This window comes from Myxine glutinosa, chromosome 2, assembly GCF_964187855.1.
Source record: "Myxine glutinosa chromosome 2, kmMyxGlut1.1, whole genome shotgun sequence".
NCBI lineage: Eukaryota > Metazoa > Chordata > Myxini > Myxiniformes > Myxinidae > Myxine > Myxine glutinosa.
In genome coordinates this window covers 253,198,131-253,220,798 of record NC_136262.1, presented here as the reverse complement: position 1 = coordinate 253,220,798, position 22,668 = coordinate 253,198,131, and the positions used below count along the sequence as shown (strand labels likewise).

The window sequence follows — 22,668 nt, the reverse complement described above, 5'->3', positions numbered from 1 at the left end:
AGGTTGGTACTTCACTTATTTTTCAAGATATTCATCTCACAAGGTTCAGACATATATATGGTGGCGGCCATCTTGGATTTTCACGTGGCGACCCAATATTCAATAGCGTTCTTCCTTATGCCGAGATACACCCACACACCAAATTAGAGGTTGGTACTTCACTTATTTTTCAAGATATTCATCTCACAAGGTTCAGGCATATATATGGTGGCGGCCATCTTGGATTTTCATGTGGCGACCCAATATTCAATAGCGTTCTTCCTTATGCCGAGATACACCCACACACCAAATTAGAAGTTGGTACTTCGCTTATTTTTCAAGATATTCATCTCACAATGTTCAGACATACATGGCGGCGGCCATCTTGGATTTTGACGTGGCGACCTAATTTTCAATAGCCTTCTTCCTTGTGCCTAGATACACCCACACACCAGATTAGAAGTTGGTACTTCGCTTATTTTTCAAGATATTCAGCTCACAAGGTTCAGACATACATGGCGGCGGCCATCTTGGATTTTGACGTGGGTTGCACCCACACACCAAATTCGAATGCGGTCCTTCGATTACGCATGCACGCACGCACGCCCGGACAGACACACGGACGGAGGGGAAAACCATAGTCCCCCTTTCGCTCGGCGGAGCGACGGGGGACAAAAATGTCATGGTTGAGAAACCTATGATGTCTGGATATCAGCAAATCAAGTAAATCGTTGATTCGTACAGTACCAACCAACAAACATAAAAGTTACAAAATGTTTTATGTTCACAAGTGGTGGATGTGGAGATTCCAGAAAGGAATTCGCACTGCTGTTCATGTTAGAGACAAAACAACTTACCTGCAAATGGTATCTTCCTTGTAGCAAGCTCCCACATGACAACGCCGAAGCTAGTTCAGAAGAAAAATAATAAAAAAATTATGATAAAGTTAATAAAAAGCAAGATGCAAAAACTACCTTTTGGGTGGATAGCATTGATGCACAATTATGTGCTTCATTGATCATAAACGAGGCTGAGGTACAAGAACAATGTTATAAAATACAGAATCAACTTGAGAAGTGTGCATGAGATGGTTTTAGGCAGTAAAATAAATTCATATTACTGAGGGTTCCTTGCACAGTGAGGACCCCGATTCTCAATATATAAATGTTTGTCGTATAGCACCGTTACCGGGTATTACAAGTAATCCATTATTAAATCTGGGTGGACCGGTGGTGGAGGGAGGAATGGGGGGGGGGGGGGGGAGGGGGAGAAGAGATTAACTCGTCCGTAACGGATAATTATTTGCTTGTTTTTAAAACAAACAAAAAAACATTACGACTCCACACACCTCCATTTTGATTCCTGTGCCGTTAAGGATGAACATATTGTTGCGGTTTTTAGAACCTTCACTTTGTAAAATAATAAGCCTTGTAAATAATTCCCTGTAAATATCCCCATCTTCTAAAGGTCAAAGGTCGCACCCTAGTTAGTCCATATTGCAACACGTAGGACACCATAGGAACCTTCTTCAGTTATTTCATTCGTATGTGTTTCAGGTAAGGCTCTGTTTCCAATAGTTTGACTCTGCGTTGCATTAATCAAATAACCTAGGCCCTTTTCCAAATCCCATTCATTTTGCGGCCTCTCTCCAAATTGTATTGCGCGTCTCTGCCAGCCGCAGCGCTTGCTCCAAACGCCATTAACCATGCGGCAGAGTTGGAGAAGAAGGGGGAGGAGCGCCAGGAACGGAAGCGTGGCCCCATCAACGTGTCACGAAGGGAGGAGCCGGTGAACCCTCGCGACCAATCAGAGCCGAGGCGTGTTCACTGGTAGGCAGATCTAAGCGCACGCGGTTTGATTTGGAAGGCGCATAATATAAGCGCCGCGGCAGACTACTTACAGAGAGAGAGAGAGCGTGGCAGAGCTGGAGCTGTGAGTTTGGAGAGAAGGCGTGCTGCTAAGAGCTGTGATGAGTGAGCTGAGAGACGAGTTACTTCGAGGACGACAGCTGGGAGGTCTGCCGAATATCAGAGTCCGGAACATTGGAAGCCCCCCTCCCCGATATATACCCCGTATTACCCAAGGTCCGCTCGCGTTCGACCGCCGCTGCCTGCCGGGGTACACCGTGGACCAGGGCCGGAGCCACGCTGTTCATCTGCCGAAACCTTCCCTCCCTACGATCATTCCTCCTTTCGTGTAAATCTGTTTGTGTTGTCCTGGGCATGTTAATTAAGACTGTATAAGTTTGCCCTGTGTCTGCTTCTTCTTCTTCCCTTGTACATGCCCTTCTTTCGTTTCCTCTTCGGGTTTTTGTACGTAATTAATAAATCTCTGTTCTTACTACTATGGGAGATTTCTATAATTATTAGGGTCGGTGAGTTATGCAAGTAGCTAAATTGTACGTCAATGTGAACTTTGTTCTTAAAGCATGTAAAGGATATGGAAAAGGCAGGTTTTGGCCCATTGTTAAATTAATGTTTACAAACCAGAATGTGCTTTCAAGGCTCGGCAGCGTGAGCAAGGCCCTTGGGAGTGGAACCAAAGGGATAAGGGGACATCTGTAAATAGTTTTCTGCCCTTAAGTGGAGAGCCCCAGCGCTGAGTGTTGACTCAAGCGCAGGGTAAATGCATTAATCAAGTAGTGAGATTGTGCAGGTCAGAGTAGGTTGACATATAGGGGATAAGACCATGGTTTCTCCTCCTTTGCCTGCGATAGTATCTTATGTAAAGCTTTCAGTGACTGTAGAATAGAAACCAGATGGGCTTTCGGTGCCAAGAAGACGGAGTCGACCAAGTTCTGTGTTGAATTCCAATCTCTACATTCCAATCCCACGACATCAAAGTAACAGAGGTCTACTTAAGGAGAATGCTCCGAGAGAAGGGAGAGCAAGACGAGAGAGGAGAGAAGAGAAGGAAGAAGTCTTCAACCAAGCGACGCGTCATATCTTGGTTATATTTTGTGTAACAGTTTCTCTCTAAATTCGGAATAAACCTTGGCTTGAATAGACGAGTCTGAGTTCTTTGAGTCTGAGTCTCGTCTTGAGAAATTGCTTTTAGGGTTCAGTGAAAAGTTCCCTAACAATTGGTAGCCCGTACCGGGATCGACTGTGAAGTTCGGCAAGACGATCATTCCAGGTCCAAGGTAAGCGTGCCTCTTGTTGATCTTTACAGCACGATACAAGAACCTGCTCAGTTATTGTTTATACTGTATAATTAAATGTGGTCGGTGGGCGAATCCACAAGGCACACCTGGTGGGCAGCTCCACAAGGCATGTATGCAGAAAGCCCTGGAAAATACAGATATATACACATTTCAGTAATGGTGCCATGAATTTTTTTGTTTTTTCGTTGTTTTTTTTTTAGTCCAAAGATCCACTAATAAGACTTTTTGTCTTTAGTAATGGTGCTGTACTCTTGTCTTTTTTTCATGTAGATCCACTGAAATGGTGTAATACAGTATAATTATGTAAATTATGGTCGACCTTATGTATATACGAGGTGTGTTCAAAAAGTATCCGACCTTTGTTCATAAAAAATACTCGTATCCAGATACAACAAACCTATACTTATCTCCTTCAAAGTAGTCCCCTTGGGCTGCCACACACTTCTCCCAACGGTTCTGCCACTGTCGGAAGCAGCGCTGGAACGCCTCTTTTGGGATGGCGCGCAGCTGGTCCGTCGCATTCCGCATGATGTCTTCTCTGGACTGAAATCTGGTCCCTTTCAGGGGCATTTTCAGCTTGGAGAAAAGCCAGAAGTCACACGGAGCCATGTCGGGAGAGTAGGGAGCCTGACGAAGCACAGGTGTGTTGTGTTTGGCCAAGAAACTCTGTATCAAATGTGAAGAATGGGCGGGTGCGTTATCGTGATGGAGCTGCCAATTGCCCGCTGCCCACAGGTCTGGCCGTTTGCGTCGCACAGCGTCACGAAGGCGACGCAGAACCTCTTGGTAATACTCCTTGGTGATGGTTGTGCCGTGTGGTGCATACTCGTGATGAACCATGCCACTGGAGTCGAAGAAGACGGTCAGCATGACTGACATTGCTGCGAACCTGCCTTGCTTTTTTTGGCCTCGGGGATGTTGGATGCTTCCATTGTGATGACTGCAACTTGGTTTCTGGGTTGTACCCATAAACCCAGGACTCATCGCCAGTGATCACTGTGTTGAGGAAGCTGGGATCGCTGTTCACAGTCTCCAGCATGTCCTGTGCGATCTCCAAACGGAGTTGCTTCTGCTCAATCGTTAGCAGCTTTGGTACGAACTTCGCTGAGATTCTCCTGAAGCCCAAATCCTCCTTCATAATGGAATGAACGGATCCAATGCTGACGCCCACCTCGTCTGCAAGTTCTCTGATCGTGATTCGACGATCCTGCATCACCAGGGTCCTCAATTGGTCAATGACGATCTCATTTCGGGATGTTGAGGGCCTACCCGAACGTGCTTCACTCTCCACTGATGTGCGGCCATCTTTGAAGCGGTTGTACCACTCCTTTATCTGTGTGGTGCTCATTGCTTCGTCCCCGAAGGCCTGTTGAATCTTGCGGGTCGTTTCCACTTGGGAATCGCCAAGCTTTACACAAAATTTGATGCAGTAGTGTTGTTCAAGTTTTTCCGTCATTTTGTCAAAAACGAAAATCCGACGGCACTCACTTACACTTCCTCACTCATCGGCGGTCTGCCGTCGAATGACAGCTTCTGCAGGTGGGAAAAAATTCACGCGTGCACATTAGGATCGCCTACATACGTGCACCAATCAACGCCTCCCTAGCTTCATCTGTTTACGCACGACAAATTAAGGTCGCATACTTTTTGAACACACCTCGTATGTATATATGTTACGATTAACGTTGTTGAGGTGACGTTGTTTGAGGTAACGTCCTGAGATATCTGCTCGTCCCTTTTGTTGCCGATTCGCAATTACGTTGAGTTCCCATTGCATGTGTATTTCAGGCGCTGTTAAATGCGCTATTAAATGCGCTGTGTACGGTTGAGCTCCCTTATTTCGATTCGGTAATGACGAAAAAACGAGCAGAATGACGGATGGTACATCAAGAGCGATTATTTGTGATTTTTTTTAGCGATTATCTGATTTTTTTTTACGACTTTTCTGTAAATACGTCTTGCAATGCGTGGGTTTGTAAAGCACTTTGGCACGGGTTGATCAGACCCGCGGGCTGTTTTGATGCGCGTCTGCATTTTGCGCACATTCGCGTGCGTGATTGGCCAGGTGTGCTCGTACGAACACAAAACATGGAAATTCTAGAATGATTCGTTGGAGTTTGTTTACAAATTAAAATCTTACGATGTACTGACAGAAAATGAATTTATGTGTGCACCGTCAATTCATTTTTTGAAAGTCATGTAAGGTACGCATGCACACGGGGACCGATATGTGCTGATGTGTTCAGTTGCCGCTTCGCGGGTCAAACCGTGGGTGGGCGCTGAGCGCATGTGCATGTACGTACATAGCACGCTCGAGTTTTGCATGATCTTTCAAATTCTTGTTTATTGTACACGAAATTGCACACGAAATGCGCGACACCTACACAGATATATATTTGTTATTTTTTTGTTTGTTTGTTCTTCTCCACTTGGAAATGGCCGAGCGGTTAAATACGCTGGGACGAAATTATAACGGTCTTGGTTCAAATCCCGTGGAAGAGTCCAATTATTTTTGTTTGGGACATTTTTTGATTGATTTTTCCCATATGACACTTTTTTTGTTTGAATAACACTGTGGGTTGGTTTGAGGGAAGGATTGTGAACATTTTTGAATGATCTGTTCAGGCTGTAAGGTGTTTTGGTTCACATTGCGTCTTCTGCTGACGATGTTTGTGTAAAATCTAGACGGTGTTTGTCCACCATGACGGCGTATTGAGCAGTTTATATATTTTTTAGTAAAATATGTTTCCCATCTCTTTACCGATTAGTTGGAATGACAGAATATAGGGATAAATTGCAATTAATACCAGGTTTTTTTCTCGTGGCAAACACGATTTTGAGCAATAAATATATAAATCGATAATAAACGGCAAATAATTCCATAGTCATGTTTCCTGTTGACAAATTGCGTACGGGATCGGAAATGTTTTTTTTTTCAAATGTACACTCTGTCCTTTTCTGTTTCTCTCTCCCCTCTTTTTCTCCGCCTCCCTATCCGCACCCCCTCCCTACCCCCACCTCCACCTTACCCACACCCCCACCCCCACCTTACCCCCACCCCCACCCTACCCCACCTTACCCCCAACCCCACCCCCACCTTACCCCCACCCTACCCCAACCTCAACTTACCCCTACCTCACCCTTCTCACACCTCTCCATCATCTCATCATCATCTCATCTTAACTGTATCGAGTGATGGGAGATAGTGAACTGTGACCTCAGCACGCCAGTTCGCGTGTACTGTATTGTCAAAGTAAAACGGCACAATTGGGTCGGGATGAATATCCGGAAGTACAGTACATTCATGCGTTATGACATCACGTTTTTTGTTATGCCAGTCCATTTGTGTGGATTTTGCCGTAAAACATAATAAATATTTATTATTTTTATAGGTAAATGAGCCTAAGAGATATAATTTAATGTTCTCTATTAAATGGGTATCAATTTAAGTCATAATTCTATGATCACCACTAATGTTATGTGGTTTGAGCAAGGGAAGAGCTGACGTGTTTTTTGGAGAATGCTCAAATCTACGTTGGTTACCTGCCAGGAGTAATTTTCCCTGTCAGTGGATCAAGGGCTCTCACTCTCACTCCTATTGAGAGGAGTGGTCCAGTGGTTTGACCATGCATTGTGGCCCTTCGGGGTCAGGATGCATGTGTTTGAATGACCATGTGCTTCAGCCTTGGGGTTGAGGCGCATGTGTAATGTTATTGGGACAGCCTTGTTGACGTTGTGCCTTGGCCATGGGGTCAAGGTGCACGTCCAAGGCTGTTCAAATGTTTGATTTTTAAAACCTAAAAAGGGAGGCCTTAGCTTTGGCCTAAAATAAAGCCCGGTCAGTGGATCAAGGGGTCTCGCTCCTATTGAGAGGAGTGGTCCAATGGTATGACCATGCATTGTGGCCCTTCGTGGTCAGGATGCATGTGTTTGAATGACCATGTGCTTCAGCCTTGGGGTTGAGGCGCATGTGTAATGTTATTGGGACAGCCTTGTTGACGTTGTGCCTTGGCCATGGGGTCAAGGTGCACGTCCAAGGCTGTTCAAATGTTTGATTTTTTACCTTTTTCCACGTAAAAAAGGCAGGCCTTAGCTTTGGCCTAAAATAAAACCCGGTCAGTGGATCAAGGGGTCTCACTCCTATTGAGAGAAGTGGTCCAATGGTGTGACCATGCATTGTGGCCCTTCGGGGTCAGGATGCATGTGTTTGAATGACCATGTGCTTCAGCCTTGGGGTTGAGGCGCATGTGTAATGTTATTGGGACAGCCTTGTTGACGTTGTGCCTTGGCCATGGGGTCAAGGTGCACGTCCAAGGCTGTTCAAATGTTTGATTTTTTTACCTTTTTTCACGTAAAAAAGGCAGGCCTTAGCTTTGGCCTAAAATAAAGCCCGGTCAGTGGATCATGGGGTCTCGCTCCTATTGAGAGGAGTGGTCCAATGGTATGACCATGCATTGTGGCCCTTCGGGGTCAGGATGCACGTGTTTGAATGACCATGTGCTTCAGCCTTGGGGTTGAGGCGCATGTGTAATGTTATTGGGACAGCCTTGTTGACGTTGTGCCTTGGCCATGGGGTCAAGGTGCACGTCCAAGGCTGTTCAAATGTTTGACTTTTTACCTTTTTTCACTGTAAAAAAGGCAGGCCTTAATTGCTGGTCTCATAAGCAAAGCCCAGTCAGTGGATCAAGGGGTCTCACTCCTATTGAGAGGAGTGGTCCAATGGTTTGACCATGCATTGTGGCCCTTCGGGGTCAGGATGCATGTGTTTGAATGACCATGTGCTTCAGCCTTGGGGTTGAGGCGCATGTGTAATGTTATTGGGAGAGCCTTGTTGACGTTGTGCCTTGGCCATGGGGTCAAGGTGCACGTCCAAGGCTGTTCAAATGTTTGATTTTTTACCTTTTTCACGTAAAAAAGGCAGGCCTTAGCTTTGGCCTAAAATAAAACCTCGTCAGTGGACTCACTCCTATTGAGAGGAGTGGTCCAATTGTATGACCATGTGCTTCAGCCTTGGGGTTGAGGTGCATGTGTAATGTTATTGGGACAGCCTTGATAGACGTTGTGCCTTGGCCATGGGGTGAAGGTGCACGTCCAAGGCTGTTCAAATGTTTGATTTTTTGCCTTTTTTCATCGTAAAAAAAGGCAGGCCTCAGCTCTGGCCTCATAAGGGCCCTTTGGAGTCAGGATGCATGGGATTGTATGACCATGCATTGTGGCCCATTGCATGACCCTTTAGGGTCAGGATGTATGTGTTTTGAAAGTTTCCAGGTAGCAAATGCTTTCAACATGGAGCAAATAATCGCCAGTGTTGTTGTTGTTGTGTTTTTTTTTTCTCTCTCATTTTTTTATTCAATCCCCATGCTTTATCTCTTTTCTTCCCCTGCGTCATTCCTCCCTCTTCCATTCATCCCTCAATTCCTTCCCTCTATCTCTTTGTTTCACTTTTCCCTCCTCCCTTCCCATGCCTTTCTTCTCCCAATCTACCTGTATTACCTGCCCCCCCCCTCCCTCCCTTCCCTCCACCCCCCAACCCCTCCCCTCCCCTCCCCCTCGCATTGTAGCTTCTTATTGGGTCCTGTCTTGTCCTGTCTGGGTCCTTTCTTTCTTTTTTTCTTTTTCTCTTTTCATTCATTTTTTCTTTCTTTTGGTTGTATGATGATTTTGAAGACATGCATGTCATGATAAATGCAAAATGTTTATACAGGAAATGTTTGTTGTTCTTGTGTGATGCGTATGATTGATGATTACTACGAATTGATATCCTGAGGTTTTCGATGTAAAATGGTTGCATGGGTTTAGGGAACAGCTTAAGCCCTATAGGATCAATTGTGCATTACAAGCAATAGAGTTAAATAGAGTTTCAAAATTTCAGCATGATTGGATCAAAATTGGCAATATTATGAATTGATTGTTTTTCGTTGGTAGAACATTTCAGGAGTTTTACAAAATTTTAATTGTCAAGAGGTTTGGGTACCATTCAAATTGAGACTTTTTTCCCAATGAACTGTTTCATATCTGTCTGATCAATTTTGGCTGACTGTCTCACGAATGAAGGATGAGTTGCCTTCAGTGGTTGCAAAAGTTGAATTTTGTGATGTAATGGCCAGGCAAAATTGAAAGATATGTCAGATATGACCCTAGGACAGAACAGTGATTCGTCAATTGACATGAGGTATGGGTCAGAGGTGACGATCAATGATCATAGATCTCAGTCAACAGATAAAGCTATTCTGACAACATCGGGGAAAGGGCTTATGCGTGGAGTCATCTAAATGATTAATTTGATTTATTGATGAATATTGATAAATTGATTGATTGATGTGTAAGTGAGTTCTCAAGAAAGAAGCTTTGACATATTTGTGAGATATCATCAATGTGAAGAAACCTTGGAAAATGAGCAAGGTGGTAAGTTGGGAAAAGGGAAAGAGTCTATATATAGATACATTATACATGTGGTTACTATTCTGTGTGATTCCCCCTCAACAGACCGGGATATCTGCTGATTGACCCATTTGATACTGACCCATTTGGCTCATCTGCAATACCGATCTGTGAGATTGGGTTGTCGAAAAGCCACAAGTGAGGGAGACTCTCTGGAAATCACCTACAATCATCGATTGAAAAGGTGGAGAGATACTTCCTGGAAGTACGAGTGGAGCTTATAGGAATAAGCTAGGCAACAACGCATCCAACACTACTCTGTACAAGGTGGAACAAACCTCAATAGATTTTATTTACAGTACACATAGTGGATAGCATATACAGGTGTATTCCAAAGTGCAGATTCTAATAGTTTACCTGGTACATTGAGTGAATACTGACTGTTATTCACACACAGGCAGAATGGGGAATGGGGCCTGTCAGGGTACAAAAGTTGAACTAGATATTCCACGGAAAGGTACTTGTACATATTATATGTACGACCGTTATGGTGTAGAGGCCATTAGGGAGGTTGAGAATTGGTATTTGTGGATAAAGGGACATGCCAAGGAGTTTCCAAGAGATGGTACATTTGAGCGAAGTCGATTGGAGAGATTAGGACAAGAATTGAAAGCCAGGAAGAGACAGAACCTAACGGTAGACTGGCCAGCATTCTATTATTGGGATGTTGAATCCAGGAAATGAGAACAGCAAGAAAGGATAACGGACCTAGAACTTAAACTAAAAAGGATGCAGGATCCATTGGAGGAGATAAATGCACAACTGCCCTCGAATGTAGGAATAAAAGTGACAGTTGTCCCATCTGATTCCCATTTGTCTCCACAAAAAGAACAGTACAGAGAATTTTCTTATGATCCGAGGGAAAATCAGAGATCTCATGACAAGGCCAGGTGTTTTAAGTGTCGAAATATGGGACACTGGAAACGACGTTGTCCATATTCAAATAGGAAGACTAGTTCATAGGGAAAAACCAAGATCAAGGGTACCAGTGCTTACCGGTACCTCAGATAACGATTAGGCCTTCATTGCTGCAGATCCCAAATGATGACTGGCCTCAACAGATTAGATCACTAGACCAACATGAGTAACTGTCGATGCTTCTTGTGTCTGAAAAGTTTTCGGAGCAAGAATGATTCATTTTTTGCTTATTAAACCACCTTTAGAGGCCATTTTCCCCGCAAAGCAGGGGTTGGCCTTTTTCGGGGACCGTGGTTGTTGTTGTTTTTTGGTCCCCTTTTTGAAGCAATGTTTTACGGCCGGATGCCCTTCCTGACGCCAACACTTTTTGTCGCCTTTTTACGACAAGCAGGGAATTACCAGTGAACTGGTACTCAATTAGCCGACCTCGGAAGGATGACAGGCTGAGTCAACCCCCCTGGCATTAATTCAGCGATCGACCGGGATTCAAACCCAGGATCCTTGGATCCTAAGCTTGCACCCTAGCCGCTAGCCCAACACCAGGCTTAGCAAAATTTTATTAGCAAAATAATAATTAATTGATCAAATGCCAAAATTGGACACTTTTTGGAACATAGAATCAAAAGATCCAGGATTAGAGTTCATTCTGGAAGCCTCATATTTGCCAAATGTAAATGTGGCTTTAGGGAGCATTTTGGGCAAAACAATTTTTGAATTTACAAAGTTTGGAACAATTGCTTTGCAAATTTTTTTGGGAACCAAGTGACAAGAGTCACATGATCATCAGGTGGGAATGTCGGACTATTGTTTTGCATGATTGATAGGTCAGTGGTCGACTGACATGTAAATGGGTGTTGTCAAATTTGGATAAGTTAATGTGGGAACCAGAAGGGTAATTTCAATGCGACATTATAGGGGTTTTCTAAGAATAAATTTTTTTTTGTCTGTTTGTGTATTTTTTGTGTCAATGTTTGTGTTTTTTTTTTGCGTGTCAATCTTAAAAGATTGTTGAAACCGACAGTGTGCCTGTCTGGAAATAGATAGTTTCATGTGGATGGGATCGAATATCCATAGAATCCATAAAATAAAATAAAAACATAATTTGATTATGAAAATTATCTCTTTTGTCAAGGCAGATGGAATATAAAGATTTGATGTGCTGAGTTATAAGCAGCCATTAATTAATAGTAAAGAAATGAGTAATCTTGGGATTCCATTTTTGATAGAATTTATATGAGAATAAAAGCTATTTATGGATATGAGCTTCATAAAAAAATGTGGGAGTACAAAATTAGCTAAATTTGTAAGAGATCTTACATGGATTTATCAGAATACTCTGCTCACGGATTTTTGATATATATATAAACTTGAATTTTATCAGCATATAAATTGTGCTGTATGTATGTATGTGTATTAGGCATAGATGATATGGGAAAATAGTAAAGAAAATCTTGCTGAATTGAACTATTGTGAGTTTTTAAAACGGAATACATTGTGAATCTTAAACCAAGGGGCAGACATGAACGCGCTGTTACGTCGTTTAAGCTCAGAACGCGATGTTACGTGTACCTGCAACATATTTTGATGATCTGCAACACCTATATTGGCATACTGGTGTCAGTAGTACTCACTAGTTGCATAGAAATAGATGAGAAACAGTTAAGGGGGCGTAAAAACTTACTTGGATATTTTCTACAACATAACAAAGTAGGGGTTTGAATAAGTGGTGGTTGTACACATGGGATTCATCAAATTAAGCTTTGGAGTTTTAAACAAAGTTACTGGTTAACAGAAGGAGAATGGATAGTAAATAATTTTTAGAGGCTAGGTAAATTAAGTGGGATATTACGAAGACTCATAAGAGCTATTATTCTTCCTTGCAGCAGTTGAAAGACAGATCCAAAACAATGAATCTATAAATGAATGTGATAGGGATATCCTCAAATTGTATTAATTATTTAATTGTGGATAAAGGAATTAATTTATCATAGTGGATTGTTAACAGCAGCCTGAAATGTCCTGAGAGTGTGCATCCATATAATTAGAAATCCCAGATTAAAAAAAAATTTGGTAGAGGTCTTATGTGGACGAATACTTGCTTGGTAGATAAAAACGGTACTGCATGTTGGCAGCCACTTTTGCGGCCATTTAGGCCACACAAATTGGGAGAAACTGTAATTGAATATGTAATTTACAGATGAGTATTTGGGAAGTAAAAGGGAATTTATTGATTTGGGAAACATTTTTCAAAGGTTTATTAAAGTGTTGCAATATGACAGTTGGTAAGGAAAATTATTGGATGAAAATTAGATCTGTTTATAAAATGAATTTGTTGACCCTTTGAAGTTAATTCTTCGAATTGTTGTTTCACTAGCATTTTGAGTTCAAATTGGAAATAGTTTGGTAGAGCCTTGGTTAAAACCTTAGGTTACAGTGTTTTGGAACAAATTGATAAACCATAGGAGGTTGATGAGAATAGAAACAAATATGGACCCAAAATAGAAAGACTTTTTATGATAATATTGTAACGGTTTTGAGAAGTGTGTAACGAATTTGAGAAGTGTAACGGTTTTTGAGAAGTGTAACAATTTTGGAGGAAGTGTAACGAATGTAAAAAGTATGGTTTTGTTATGTGTAACACCCTGTTAATGTAAATAATGGTCGCAGCCGTCCTCCTAGTTAATTCCATGAAACTTACACGCAGGTCACGATATATCTTTTTAAATAGTGTATTTCCTTATTCTATGTAGGCTAAATATGTGTTTCCCACTAGATTGACTTTGCATTGTATCAAACAAAATAAGCATAGGCCCTTGCAATTTCCCCAAACATCTCCGCTCTCCAAAGTTCCTTTCAAAAGGGTGCGAGTTGTGTTCAATCCCGCAAGCCGCCATTGCCCATGTGCTAATCTCGGAGAAGAAAGGCGTGTCTCCACCTCGGCATAGAGGGGAGGAGTGAGCCAACCCCACATGGCCAATCAGCACCGCGGTGAGCGACCCGGTAGGCGTGCCCTCGCAGCCGGCGGCTTGATTCCGCCCCGAGTTATAAAAGCGACTGTAAGGGACTGCTTCAGCAGATGACCTGGGAGAGGAGCGAAGAGGCGGCACCAAGAGGAGCGGTGAGATGCGAAACGCTCCAAGCCAAAGAGGAGAGGTACTCGGAAAGGAAACCAGTTTTGGAGAGACGCGCTGAAAGGAGGGAGACGGCTCCACCAGAAGGAGAGGAGCAGGTGTGCCCGAGCCAGCGCGGGACGTCTAAAGCATCGGCAGCGGATACGCGACGAAGGGTTTTCCCGCCAAAAACCGCGAGGAATTGAGAGCTGCTGCCTCCGACCCTCCTCCCTCTCCAGCAATCCACCTCAAGCCCTACCTGCCTGCAATATCCCCCGAGTAAGTGTGAACGTCGTCTGTCCTACTCGTTGTCTTGGGGTTAAGTAAAATGAATAGTGTAAGTTAACGATTCGCTGTGTGACTGCTTCTTCCATCCATTGCTTGTGTGTGTATAATAAATCTGTTCTTCCTCCGTACTCTGTCTTCTTCTCTTTTCATTCTCTTTCGGTCGCTTTAGAGGTTTCCCGATTGAATATCTGCGGTGCGATCTGGTCAACGTCGGGTGGAATCGGGTTCTAATCGGGGAGTAACTGTTCGGACGCGGTAATACACCACCGCTCGGTCAATATAACATCTAAAACCGCGTCTGTAACAATATGAATACCGAGATTAAAAGATTGAATTAAGTAATGTTGTAAATGAGTACAGTAGAGTTAAGATAATGGCATAACGAAAATGTTATGAATTGTGTCAGTTTTACAAGATCAGTGAACTCATATCACCACAAGTTACACACTGTTTAAAAAAAAAAAAAAACGTAGGGAGGAACTATGATAATAATACATTATGCATAGTTTGTTTGTTTGCAAAATTTGTTGGCAATTAGATATTCCTGTTTGTGATTTTAATCATATACACTCATTATTAATGCATTTATTTTCTTTGAGTAGTGTTAAAATAACTGCATGAGTTTAATTTTTCAAACTATATTGATCTGAAAGCAATTTCAAATGCTATTCTTAGTTTAATAAAAATATATATATACCTGATTTGAATGTTATTCGTGTGAAGCATATAAATGAATATAACTTTTTTGAATGTTTTAAGGAAAACAACAAATTGTTGAATGTGAAACTGTTATAAGAAATACATGATTAGTTAAAATATGGTGATTTCATGTTAAGATGTACCCTATCTGATTCAGTGTGTGTGGAAAGCAGATTTAGATGTGGCTGAGTAAAGGATAAGACCAGATCACATCTCAAATGGAGTGATAACGGAATTGGGAAGAAGTTTGAGAAAGAATATTTGTGGCTAAAAAATGAAGTTAATCGTAGCATACACCCTCCTTCTCAAAGAATGATGAAGACATTCTCCTTTGTAAAATTGGAGACGGATGCTTACTTTCACCAAGGAAAATTTATGTGACCATTTGCCTGGATCACACTGCAACATATGGAAGAAAGGCAATCACTTACTTTTGTTCGAATGCCTCGAACATTGATCAAGTCAGCAATTGCGGGACGACGACATCTTGCCTGCGACTTCTACTGGATGCGGTGACGTGTGTCATTACTCCGCCAACATCCGGGGAACCAGCGTGGAGCTGTAAGTGGACGGCTGTGCTTTCCTCCACAACAGCTGTGCATGATTCTCCTGGTTGCTCCTGGTATGGACCATGGACAACTTGAACACCATGGTCCTAACATCGTTGTGGATGCATCTGGCATCTCTGTTCCACATCTTGCTGGTCAACCAACATCACGTCAATACTTGCTGCCCACTCATGATGAGTGAGGAGGCAAGTCGACTACAACTGGATGAAGGCCTTGTTCAAATCTACTATGGCTCACAGCAAGAGGGGCAAGGATGCTACATGCAGAGCAGGGTCAGTCTATGACTCCGCTCAGCTATCACAACAGCAGAACCCTACACGAAATAGTGTAGGTGCTATGAAGACATCAGAAGAAAATGTTTCATACTTTTTTTTCTTTTTTTTTTGAATACTGAATCGAGGCTCGTGAAAGAGCTAACATTTATTTCACAAACAAATCAACCAGACAAACAAAATATACAAAAAGAGGGAGCGGTAGACAAGATGGGGAGAGAAGGGGAAGCACACAACCACAACATTTGAGAGCAGGGAGAAGTGTGGGAGGGAGAGGGCTTGGGGGGAGGAGGTGTGGGAAGGGGGGGGGGGGAGGGGAGAGCTATAAAACACAAGGGGACCGAAATTAGCGGGGGTAGAAAAGATCAAGGTTTTGGATGGGGGAGGATAAGAGGTGGTGGTGAGCAGCTGTTTTAAAGACCTGGAGGGTGGAGTGGGATTGAAGAGAGTGAGGGAGTTTGTTCCAGAGGCACGAGAAAAGAGGAATGAAGGAGTGAAGGTGAGCAGAAAGTCTTGATTTTGGCAGTTTAACCATAAGAGGGTTGCAGGCAGATCTTGTGCGACCTGTAGGAATATTTGGGGGACAGAGCCCAGAGAGAGCTTGGGGGGCAAGGCCTGAGAGGAGTCGGTAGAAGACAGAAAGACCACCAACCTGCCTGCGGTGAGTGAGTGAAAGGCCCTTGGAGTTAGCTTCATCGCGGGAGATTCCAATGATTCTGAACGTTTTGGTTTCAACAGCGTGAAGACGAGCTAGGTGTGAGGCAGGAGCACCAGACCAGAGGGGAGAGCAGTATTCCATAGAGCTGCGGATGAAAGCCTTGTATGTGGTGAGGAGCTCAGGTGTGCCAAGGAAGGAATTCGCACGACGGAGGATGCCCAGTCGGCGACTGGCTTTGGAGGCCAGATTTGAAATGTGGTTTACCCAGGAAAGATCATGGCAAATAGTGAGACCCAAAAGCTTGAGTGACAGAACTTCTTGGAGAGGATTATTCAGAAAATGGATGGGAGGGTCGTCCAGTCGGTCTTTTCGGAGAGACATCGTAAGAGTGTGAGATTTATCAGGATTGAAAGACATGTTCCATTTGTTTGCCCAGTCTGTGATTTTGTCCAGGTCTGCAGAGAGTGAGGAGGCTGCAGACTGCCAATCTGAGGGATGAGGAATGGAGCGACAGAGAGTAGAGTCATCAGCAAAGAGATAGAGAGGATTTTCAAGAGAGTCAGAGAGATCATTGATGAAGACCAGAAAAAGCACAGGGCCCAGAACACTACCTTGGGGAACTCCAGCCTGAACAGGAAGAGGAGATGAGAGAAACCCATTCAGGGCCACACGTTGACTACGACCAGAGAGGAAGTCCGCCAGCCATGCGTGGAGATTTCCATGGATACCAAAGGAGGAGAGTTTGGTGAGCAGAGCAGGGTGCCAGACCGTATCGAAGGCACTTGAAATGTCAAGGGAGACAGCTCTAATTTCCTGTTTGACGTTGAGGACCTCCATCCATTGTTGAGAAAGCAGAAGCAGCATGTCCAGAGTAGAGTGACCAGGTCTGAAACCAAATTGATGATCAGAGATCAAGCCATTGGAGAAGAGGAAAGATTTCATATCTGAAGCAATGATGGATTCCATGACTTTGCTGATAATTGGGAGAAGGCTGATTGGTCTGTAGTTGCTAGGATCTGTTTTTGCACCTTTTTTGTGCAAAGCGGTGATGTTGGCTGATTTCCAAGCAGATGGCAGATGACCTTGAGCAAAAGAGAGGGTGAAGAGAACAGAAAGAGGGAGTGAAAGCTCGAGCTTTTCGCTCTTTCACGAGCCTCGATCTTGTATACAAAAAAAAAAAAAAAAAAAGAGCGGAAGAACATGATTTTAAGACCCGTGGGCTGATGCCGTCAGGACCAGTTGCAGAATCAGTCGAGGGTTGACAGAAACTTTTCCACCTTGTCAGGAGGAAAGGACACAGAGTCCAGGAGCAGCTGGGTACGACTGGGTATGGTGGGTACAGAGAGGGATGGGTTTGGGACACAAGATTTAGAGGCAAACACAGAGTTGAGGCATTCAGCTTTTTCACGTGCGGAGTCAGCCGTTAAGCCGTTTGAGGTGAGGGAGGGGATGGAGGGGGAACACACACCAGAAACAGATTTGACCAGACGCCACCAGGATTTGGAAGAGGGAGACAGATAAGAGAGTTCGGTCTTGAGAACGGTGAGATATTGTTTCCTGGCTCTCCTGAGGGTGGACACACACTTGTTTCGGGCTTTGTGAAAGGAAATGAGATTTCCTTCCGTTGGATTTGCTTTCCAGGAGACGAAAGCAAGTTGTTTCAGGGCAACAGCCTCACCACAAGATTCCATGTACCATGGACGGGAGGAAGGGTATGACAACTGAAGACGAGATAGGATAAATCTGTGCATGAGAGAGAGCAATTTACTTTGAAAGAATTCCCAGGATGAGTTGATGTCAGAGGCGGTAGAGATGGGAGACCAGTCCAGATGATTGATGGCTGCTTGAAGACCGTGCCAGTTGGCCTGAGTGAAATGCCAGACTCGTCGACGCTGAGGAGGCTCTCTGAGAATGGTCAGAGAGATGTCCACTTTGACAAGCACATGATCAGATGAGCCGATTGGAGCAGAAGAAGAGCAGCAGACATTTTCAGGGAAGTTAGTCATAACCAAATCCAGAAGAGAAGATGCTCCGTTGACTGAGATCCGGGTCGGGAAATTGACAGATTGTGTCAGTCCCAGTGAGTCGCAGAAGTCCTTTGCTGAAGAGCCATGGCTGGTGAGAGAGGTACCCACACCCAGTCAACTGGCATGGTGACAATTGAAATCACCACATATGAGGAAGAGAGAGTTGGGATGGGTAGATAGAAGTTGGTCCATATTATCAGACAGCGTGATGTAGATGGAGTCATCACTGTTTGGTGGATGGTACAACCCACATATGAACAAAAGGTGGGAGCGAAGGGGAAGCCGTAGCCAAAGGTATTCCTGGGGGTGAGGTGGAGAGAGGACAGTGGAGGGCGAGTGAGGAAGAGAGTTTTTTATAAAGATAGCAACCCCACCTCCAGGACGAGGCTCAGGTCTATCATACCGGAGGAGGGAGTAACCTGGGAGAGATACCAAGGCATCAGAGACATCATGAAGGAGGAACTTTTCTGTTAAGCAGATCACATCTGGTTTGTCAGAAGCAACCTGTATGGAGAGATCAGTCAAGTTTGAGCGAAGGCCCCGGATGTTTGAGGTCCATACCGTTAATGAAGAGGAAGGGGGAGCATCGGATACAGAACAGGGGGGGTGGGGGGGGAGGGGTAGGGTAAGATGTGGAAGAGGAGGAAGAGGTAGGGAGAGCTGTTGAAGGTGTGTCAGAGATTTCAGAGATTTCAGAATAGCTTGGAGAAAGGGAAGAATGGGGCAGACAAAAGGTTTGATGGAGATTGGGTGAGGCACAGTGAGGTGTTATTTGAGGAGGGGGAAGAGCGAGGCAGAAGGTTGGGGGAGATGAAGGTGAAAGTTGGAAGGGGGAAGAAGCAGGGAGGATGCTTTGAGGAGGAGGGGTGAGAGGGGAGTCTAGGAGGGGAGGAGCGAGGGAGAGTCTCGGAGGGGAGTGGTGTGGGGGGAGTTTAGGAGGGAGGGGAGGGAAGGGGCAAGGGGGGAGATTTGAAAGGGATGGGTGATGGGGAGGATTTGGAGGGGAGGGGTGATGGGGAAGTTTTGAAGGGGAGGGGGGATGGGGAAGTTTTGGAGGGAAGGGGGGATGGGAAAGATTTGGAGGGGAGGGGTGAGATTGGATTTTGAAAAGTGTACGATTCATGTGAAACGAACATTTTTTGCAAAATGAGTTTGAGGCCTTCAAGTCAAAAATACGTTTGAGGACGCTGAAGGAGGGGTGGAGTTCTGGAGAGTTTAGGGAATGTAGAAAAGAGGAACTGTAAGAGATGGTATTATTTTATTTTTTTGGAATGAATAGATTTGGTGAGCAAGACGAAAGCATCCTTTTGCAGGAGAAGAAGAAAAAGGTGTTATAATATATGAGAGAAAATAGTTGTTCAGGGGAGAGATTATACATTTCTAACCACGTGATCGCGTGATCGCGAACAACGTGAACGAAGAACGAACGAACAAATAAGACCAACAATTAAACGAATAAGACCTGAGAAGGAAAATCCAAGATGGAAAATCCAAAATCCAAGATGGATGGAAATCTACTTGAATTTCAAACACAAGTGATCAGCCTCTTCTTTTCAAACACAAAGTCAACATTTGTTTTGAAGCAAAACGTATTGCCAAATGTTGCAGATGCTTTATTATTATTTTTAAATGGTGAATTGAAATTGTTGTGTTTTGGTAAAGGTGAAGTGTTGTATGCTTTATGCAAATGAAATGAACTGCATTATCAATATGGAAAGAGTCAACGAACAAAGAAATGTTTTGTGATCAGATTCTTCCAGGATGACGGTGTATGCTTTATGTATGAAAATTGGATTACCAAATTTGTCGTTTGAATATATAATAGGTAGTTGTTTAAATTAATTGTTTAATTTAACAAAAGAAAAAAAATTGAGGAATTATGGGAGATTTCTATAATTATTAGGGTCGGTGAGTTATGCAAGTAGTTAAATTGTACGTCAATGTGAACTTTGTTCTTAACGCATGTAAAGGATATGGAAAAGGCAAGTTTTGGCCCATTGTTAAATTAGTATTTACAAACCAGAATGTGCTTTCAAAGCTCGGCAGCGTGAGCAAGGCCTTGGGAGTGGAACCGAAGCGATAAGGGGACATCTGTAAATAGTTTTCTGCCCTTAAGTGGAGAGCCCCAGCGCTGAGTGTTGACTCAAGCCCAGGGTAAATGCATTAATCAAGTAGTGAGATTGTGCAGGTCAGAGTAGGTTGACATATAGGGGATAAGACCATGGTTTCTCCTCCTTTGCCTGCGATAGTATCTTATGTAAAGCTTTCAGTGACTGTAGAATAGAAACCAGATGGGCTTTTGGTGCCAAGAAGATGGAGTCGACTAAGTTCTGTGTTGATCTCTACATTTCAATCCCACAACATCAAAGTAACAGAGGTCTACTTAAGGAGAATGCTCCGAGAGAAGGGAGAGCAGGACGAGAGAGGAGAGAAGAGAAGGAAGAAGTCTTCAACCAAGCGACGCGTCATATCTTGGTTATATTTTGTGTAACAGTTTCTCTCTAAATTCGGAATAAACCTTGGCTTGAATAGACGAGTCTGAGTTCTTTGAGTCTGAGTCTCGTCTTGAGAATTTATTTTAGGGTTCAGTTAAAAGTTCCCTAACACTACCTTTTGGTTTCCTCTCCATCCGATCGTTTTAGTGATTTCTCAATTGAGTATACGTGGCACGATTAAAACCGCTCAGAATCGGGTTAGTCTTTTTGCTACCGGCTCGAATCGCGGATTGCTAAACCGCTCGGCAATTTCCACCTGTCCGTGGTTCGAGCGGGAGTTATTTCCCTGCTTCGCGGAGGGATTGGCACACAGGTATTTTGCACTCCATCTTGACCAATCACCCTGGCCAATCTCACCCGCGGAGGAGCGTTGTAACTTCCAGGGCTGGGGGATCGGCCAGTTTAAAAGACAAGGGGATTAACCCCCCCCCCCCCCCTTGGTAAGGGGAGCGCCGACCCCCAGATCCGTAACAATATCGTCGAACCTGTCATAAATCACAATCGGCATGCTCTACCTTTACGTTTCTCATTCAGTGTGAAACACAACAAACCGATTGTTAAAATGACCATCAAATATCAAAAGCAACGGTGTTACGGGTCTTCTAACAACACAGAACTTATCGGCCTTAGGCTTCATGCCTTACCTTCAGGCCACTTCGTACAAATTAGCCCAAGTTTCTTAATACAGTAGTATAGTTTTCATAACAATCATAATAATGTTCATAATAATAATATAGTAAATACAAGTGTTACGCCTAGGTCCCCCGTCGGTGAAGTGATGCGAGTTGACAAAGTGGAAGACGCAAGGCGGCCATCTTGGATTTTGACGTGGTGACCCAATTTTCAATAGCGTTCTTCCTTGTGCCTAGACACACCCACACACCAGATTATAAGTTGGTACTTCGCTTATTTTCCAAGATATTTCGCTCACAAGGTTCAGACATATATATGGTGGCGGCCATCTTGGATTTTGACGTGGCGACGCCATTTTCAATAGCGTTCTTCCTTTTGCCGAGATACACCCACACACCAAATTAGAAGTTGGTACTTCGCTTATTTTTCAAGATATTCATCTCACAAGGTCCAGGCATACATGGCGGCGGCCATCTTGGATTTTGACGTCACGACCCAATTTTCAATAGCGTTCTTCCTTGTGCCTAGATACACCCACACACCAGATTAGAAGTTGGTACTTCGCTTATTTTCCAAGATATTTCGCTCACAAGGTTCAGACATATATATGGTGGCGGCCATCTTGGACTTTGACGTGGCGACCCAATTTTCAATAGCGTTCTTCCTTATGCCGAGATACACCCATTAGAAGTTGGTACTTTGCTTATTTTTCAAGATATTCATCTCAAGGTTCAGCCATACATGGCGGCGGCCATCTTGGATTTTGACGTCGCGACCCAATTTTCAATAGAGTTCTTCCTTGTGCCTCGATACACCCACACACCAAATTAGAAGTTGGTACTTCGCTTATTTTTCAAGATATTCATCTCACAAGGTTCAGACATATATATGGTGGCGGCCATCTTGGATTTTGACGTCACGACCCAATTTTCAATAGTGTTCTTCCTTGTGCCTAGATACACCCACACACCAGATTAGAAGTTGGTACTTCGCTTATTTTCCAAGATATTTCGCTCACAAGGTTCAGACATATATATGGTGGCGGCCATCTTGGACTTTGACGTGGCGACCCAATTTTCAATAGCGTTCTTCCTTATGCCGAGATACACCCATTAGAAGTTGGTACTTTGCTTATTTTTCAAGATATTCATCTCAAGGTTCAGCCATACATGGCGGCGGCCATCTTGGATTTTGACGTCGCGACCCAATTTTCAATAGAGTTCTTCCTTGTGCCTCGATACACCCACACACCAAATTAGAAGTTGGTACTTCGCTTATTTTTCAAGATATTCATCTCACAAGGTTCAGACATATATATGGTGGCGGCCATCTTGGATTTTGACGTGGCGACCCAATTTTCAATAGCGTTCTTCCTTTTGCCGAGATACACCCACACACCAAATGAGAAGTTGGTAC

At 43.7% G+C, this 22,668-nt stretch overlaps 1 protein-coding gene across 1 annotated transcript in view; it reads right to left on the bottom strand.

The window, feature by feature from the left end:
- The window catches only part of LOC144890739 (mixed lineage kinase domain-like protein), a 94,486-nt gene that overhangs the window by 11,518 nt on the left and 60,300 nt on the right, over positions 1–22,668 (bottom strand). The window contains exon 9 of the mRNA XM_078772444.1: positions 837–886. Within this exon, the coding sequence (XP_078628570.1) occupies positions 837–886 (50 nt within the window). The remainder of the gene's footprint in view (positions 1–836; positions 887–22,668) is intronic.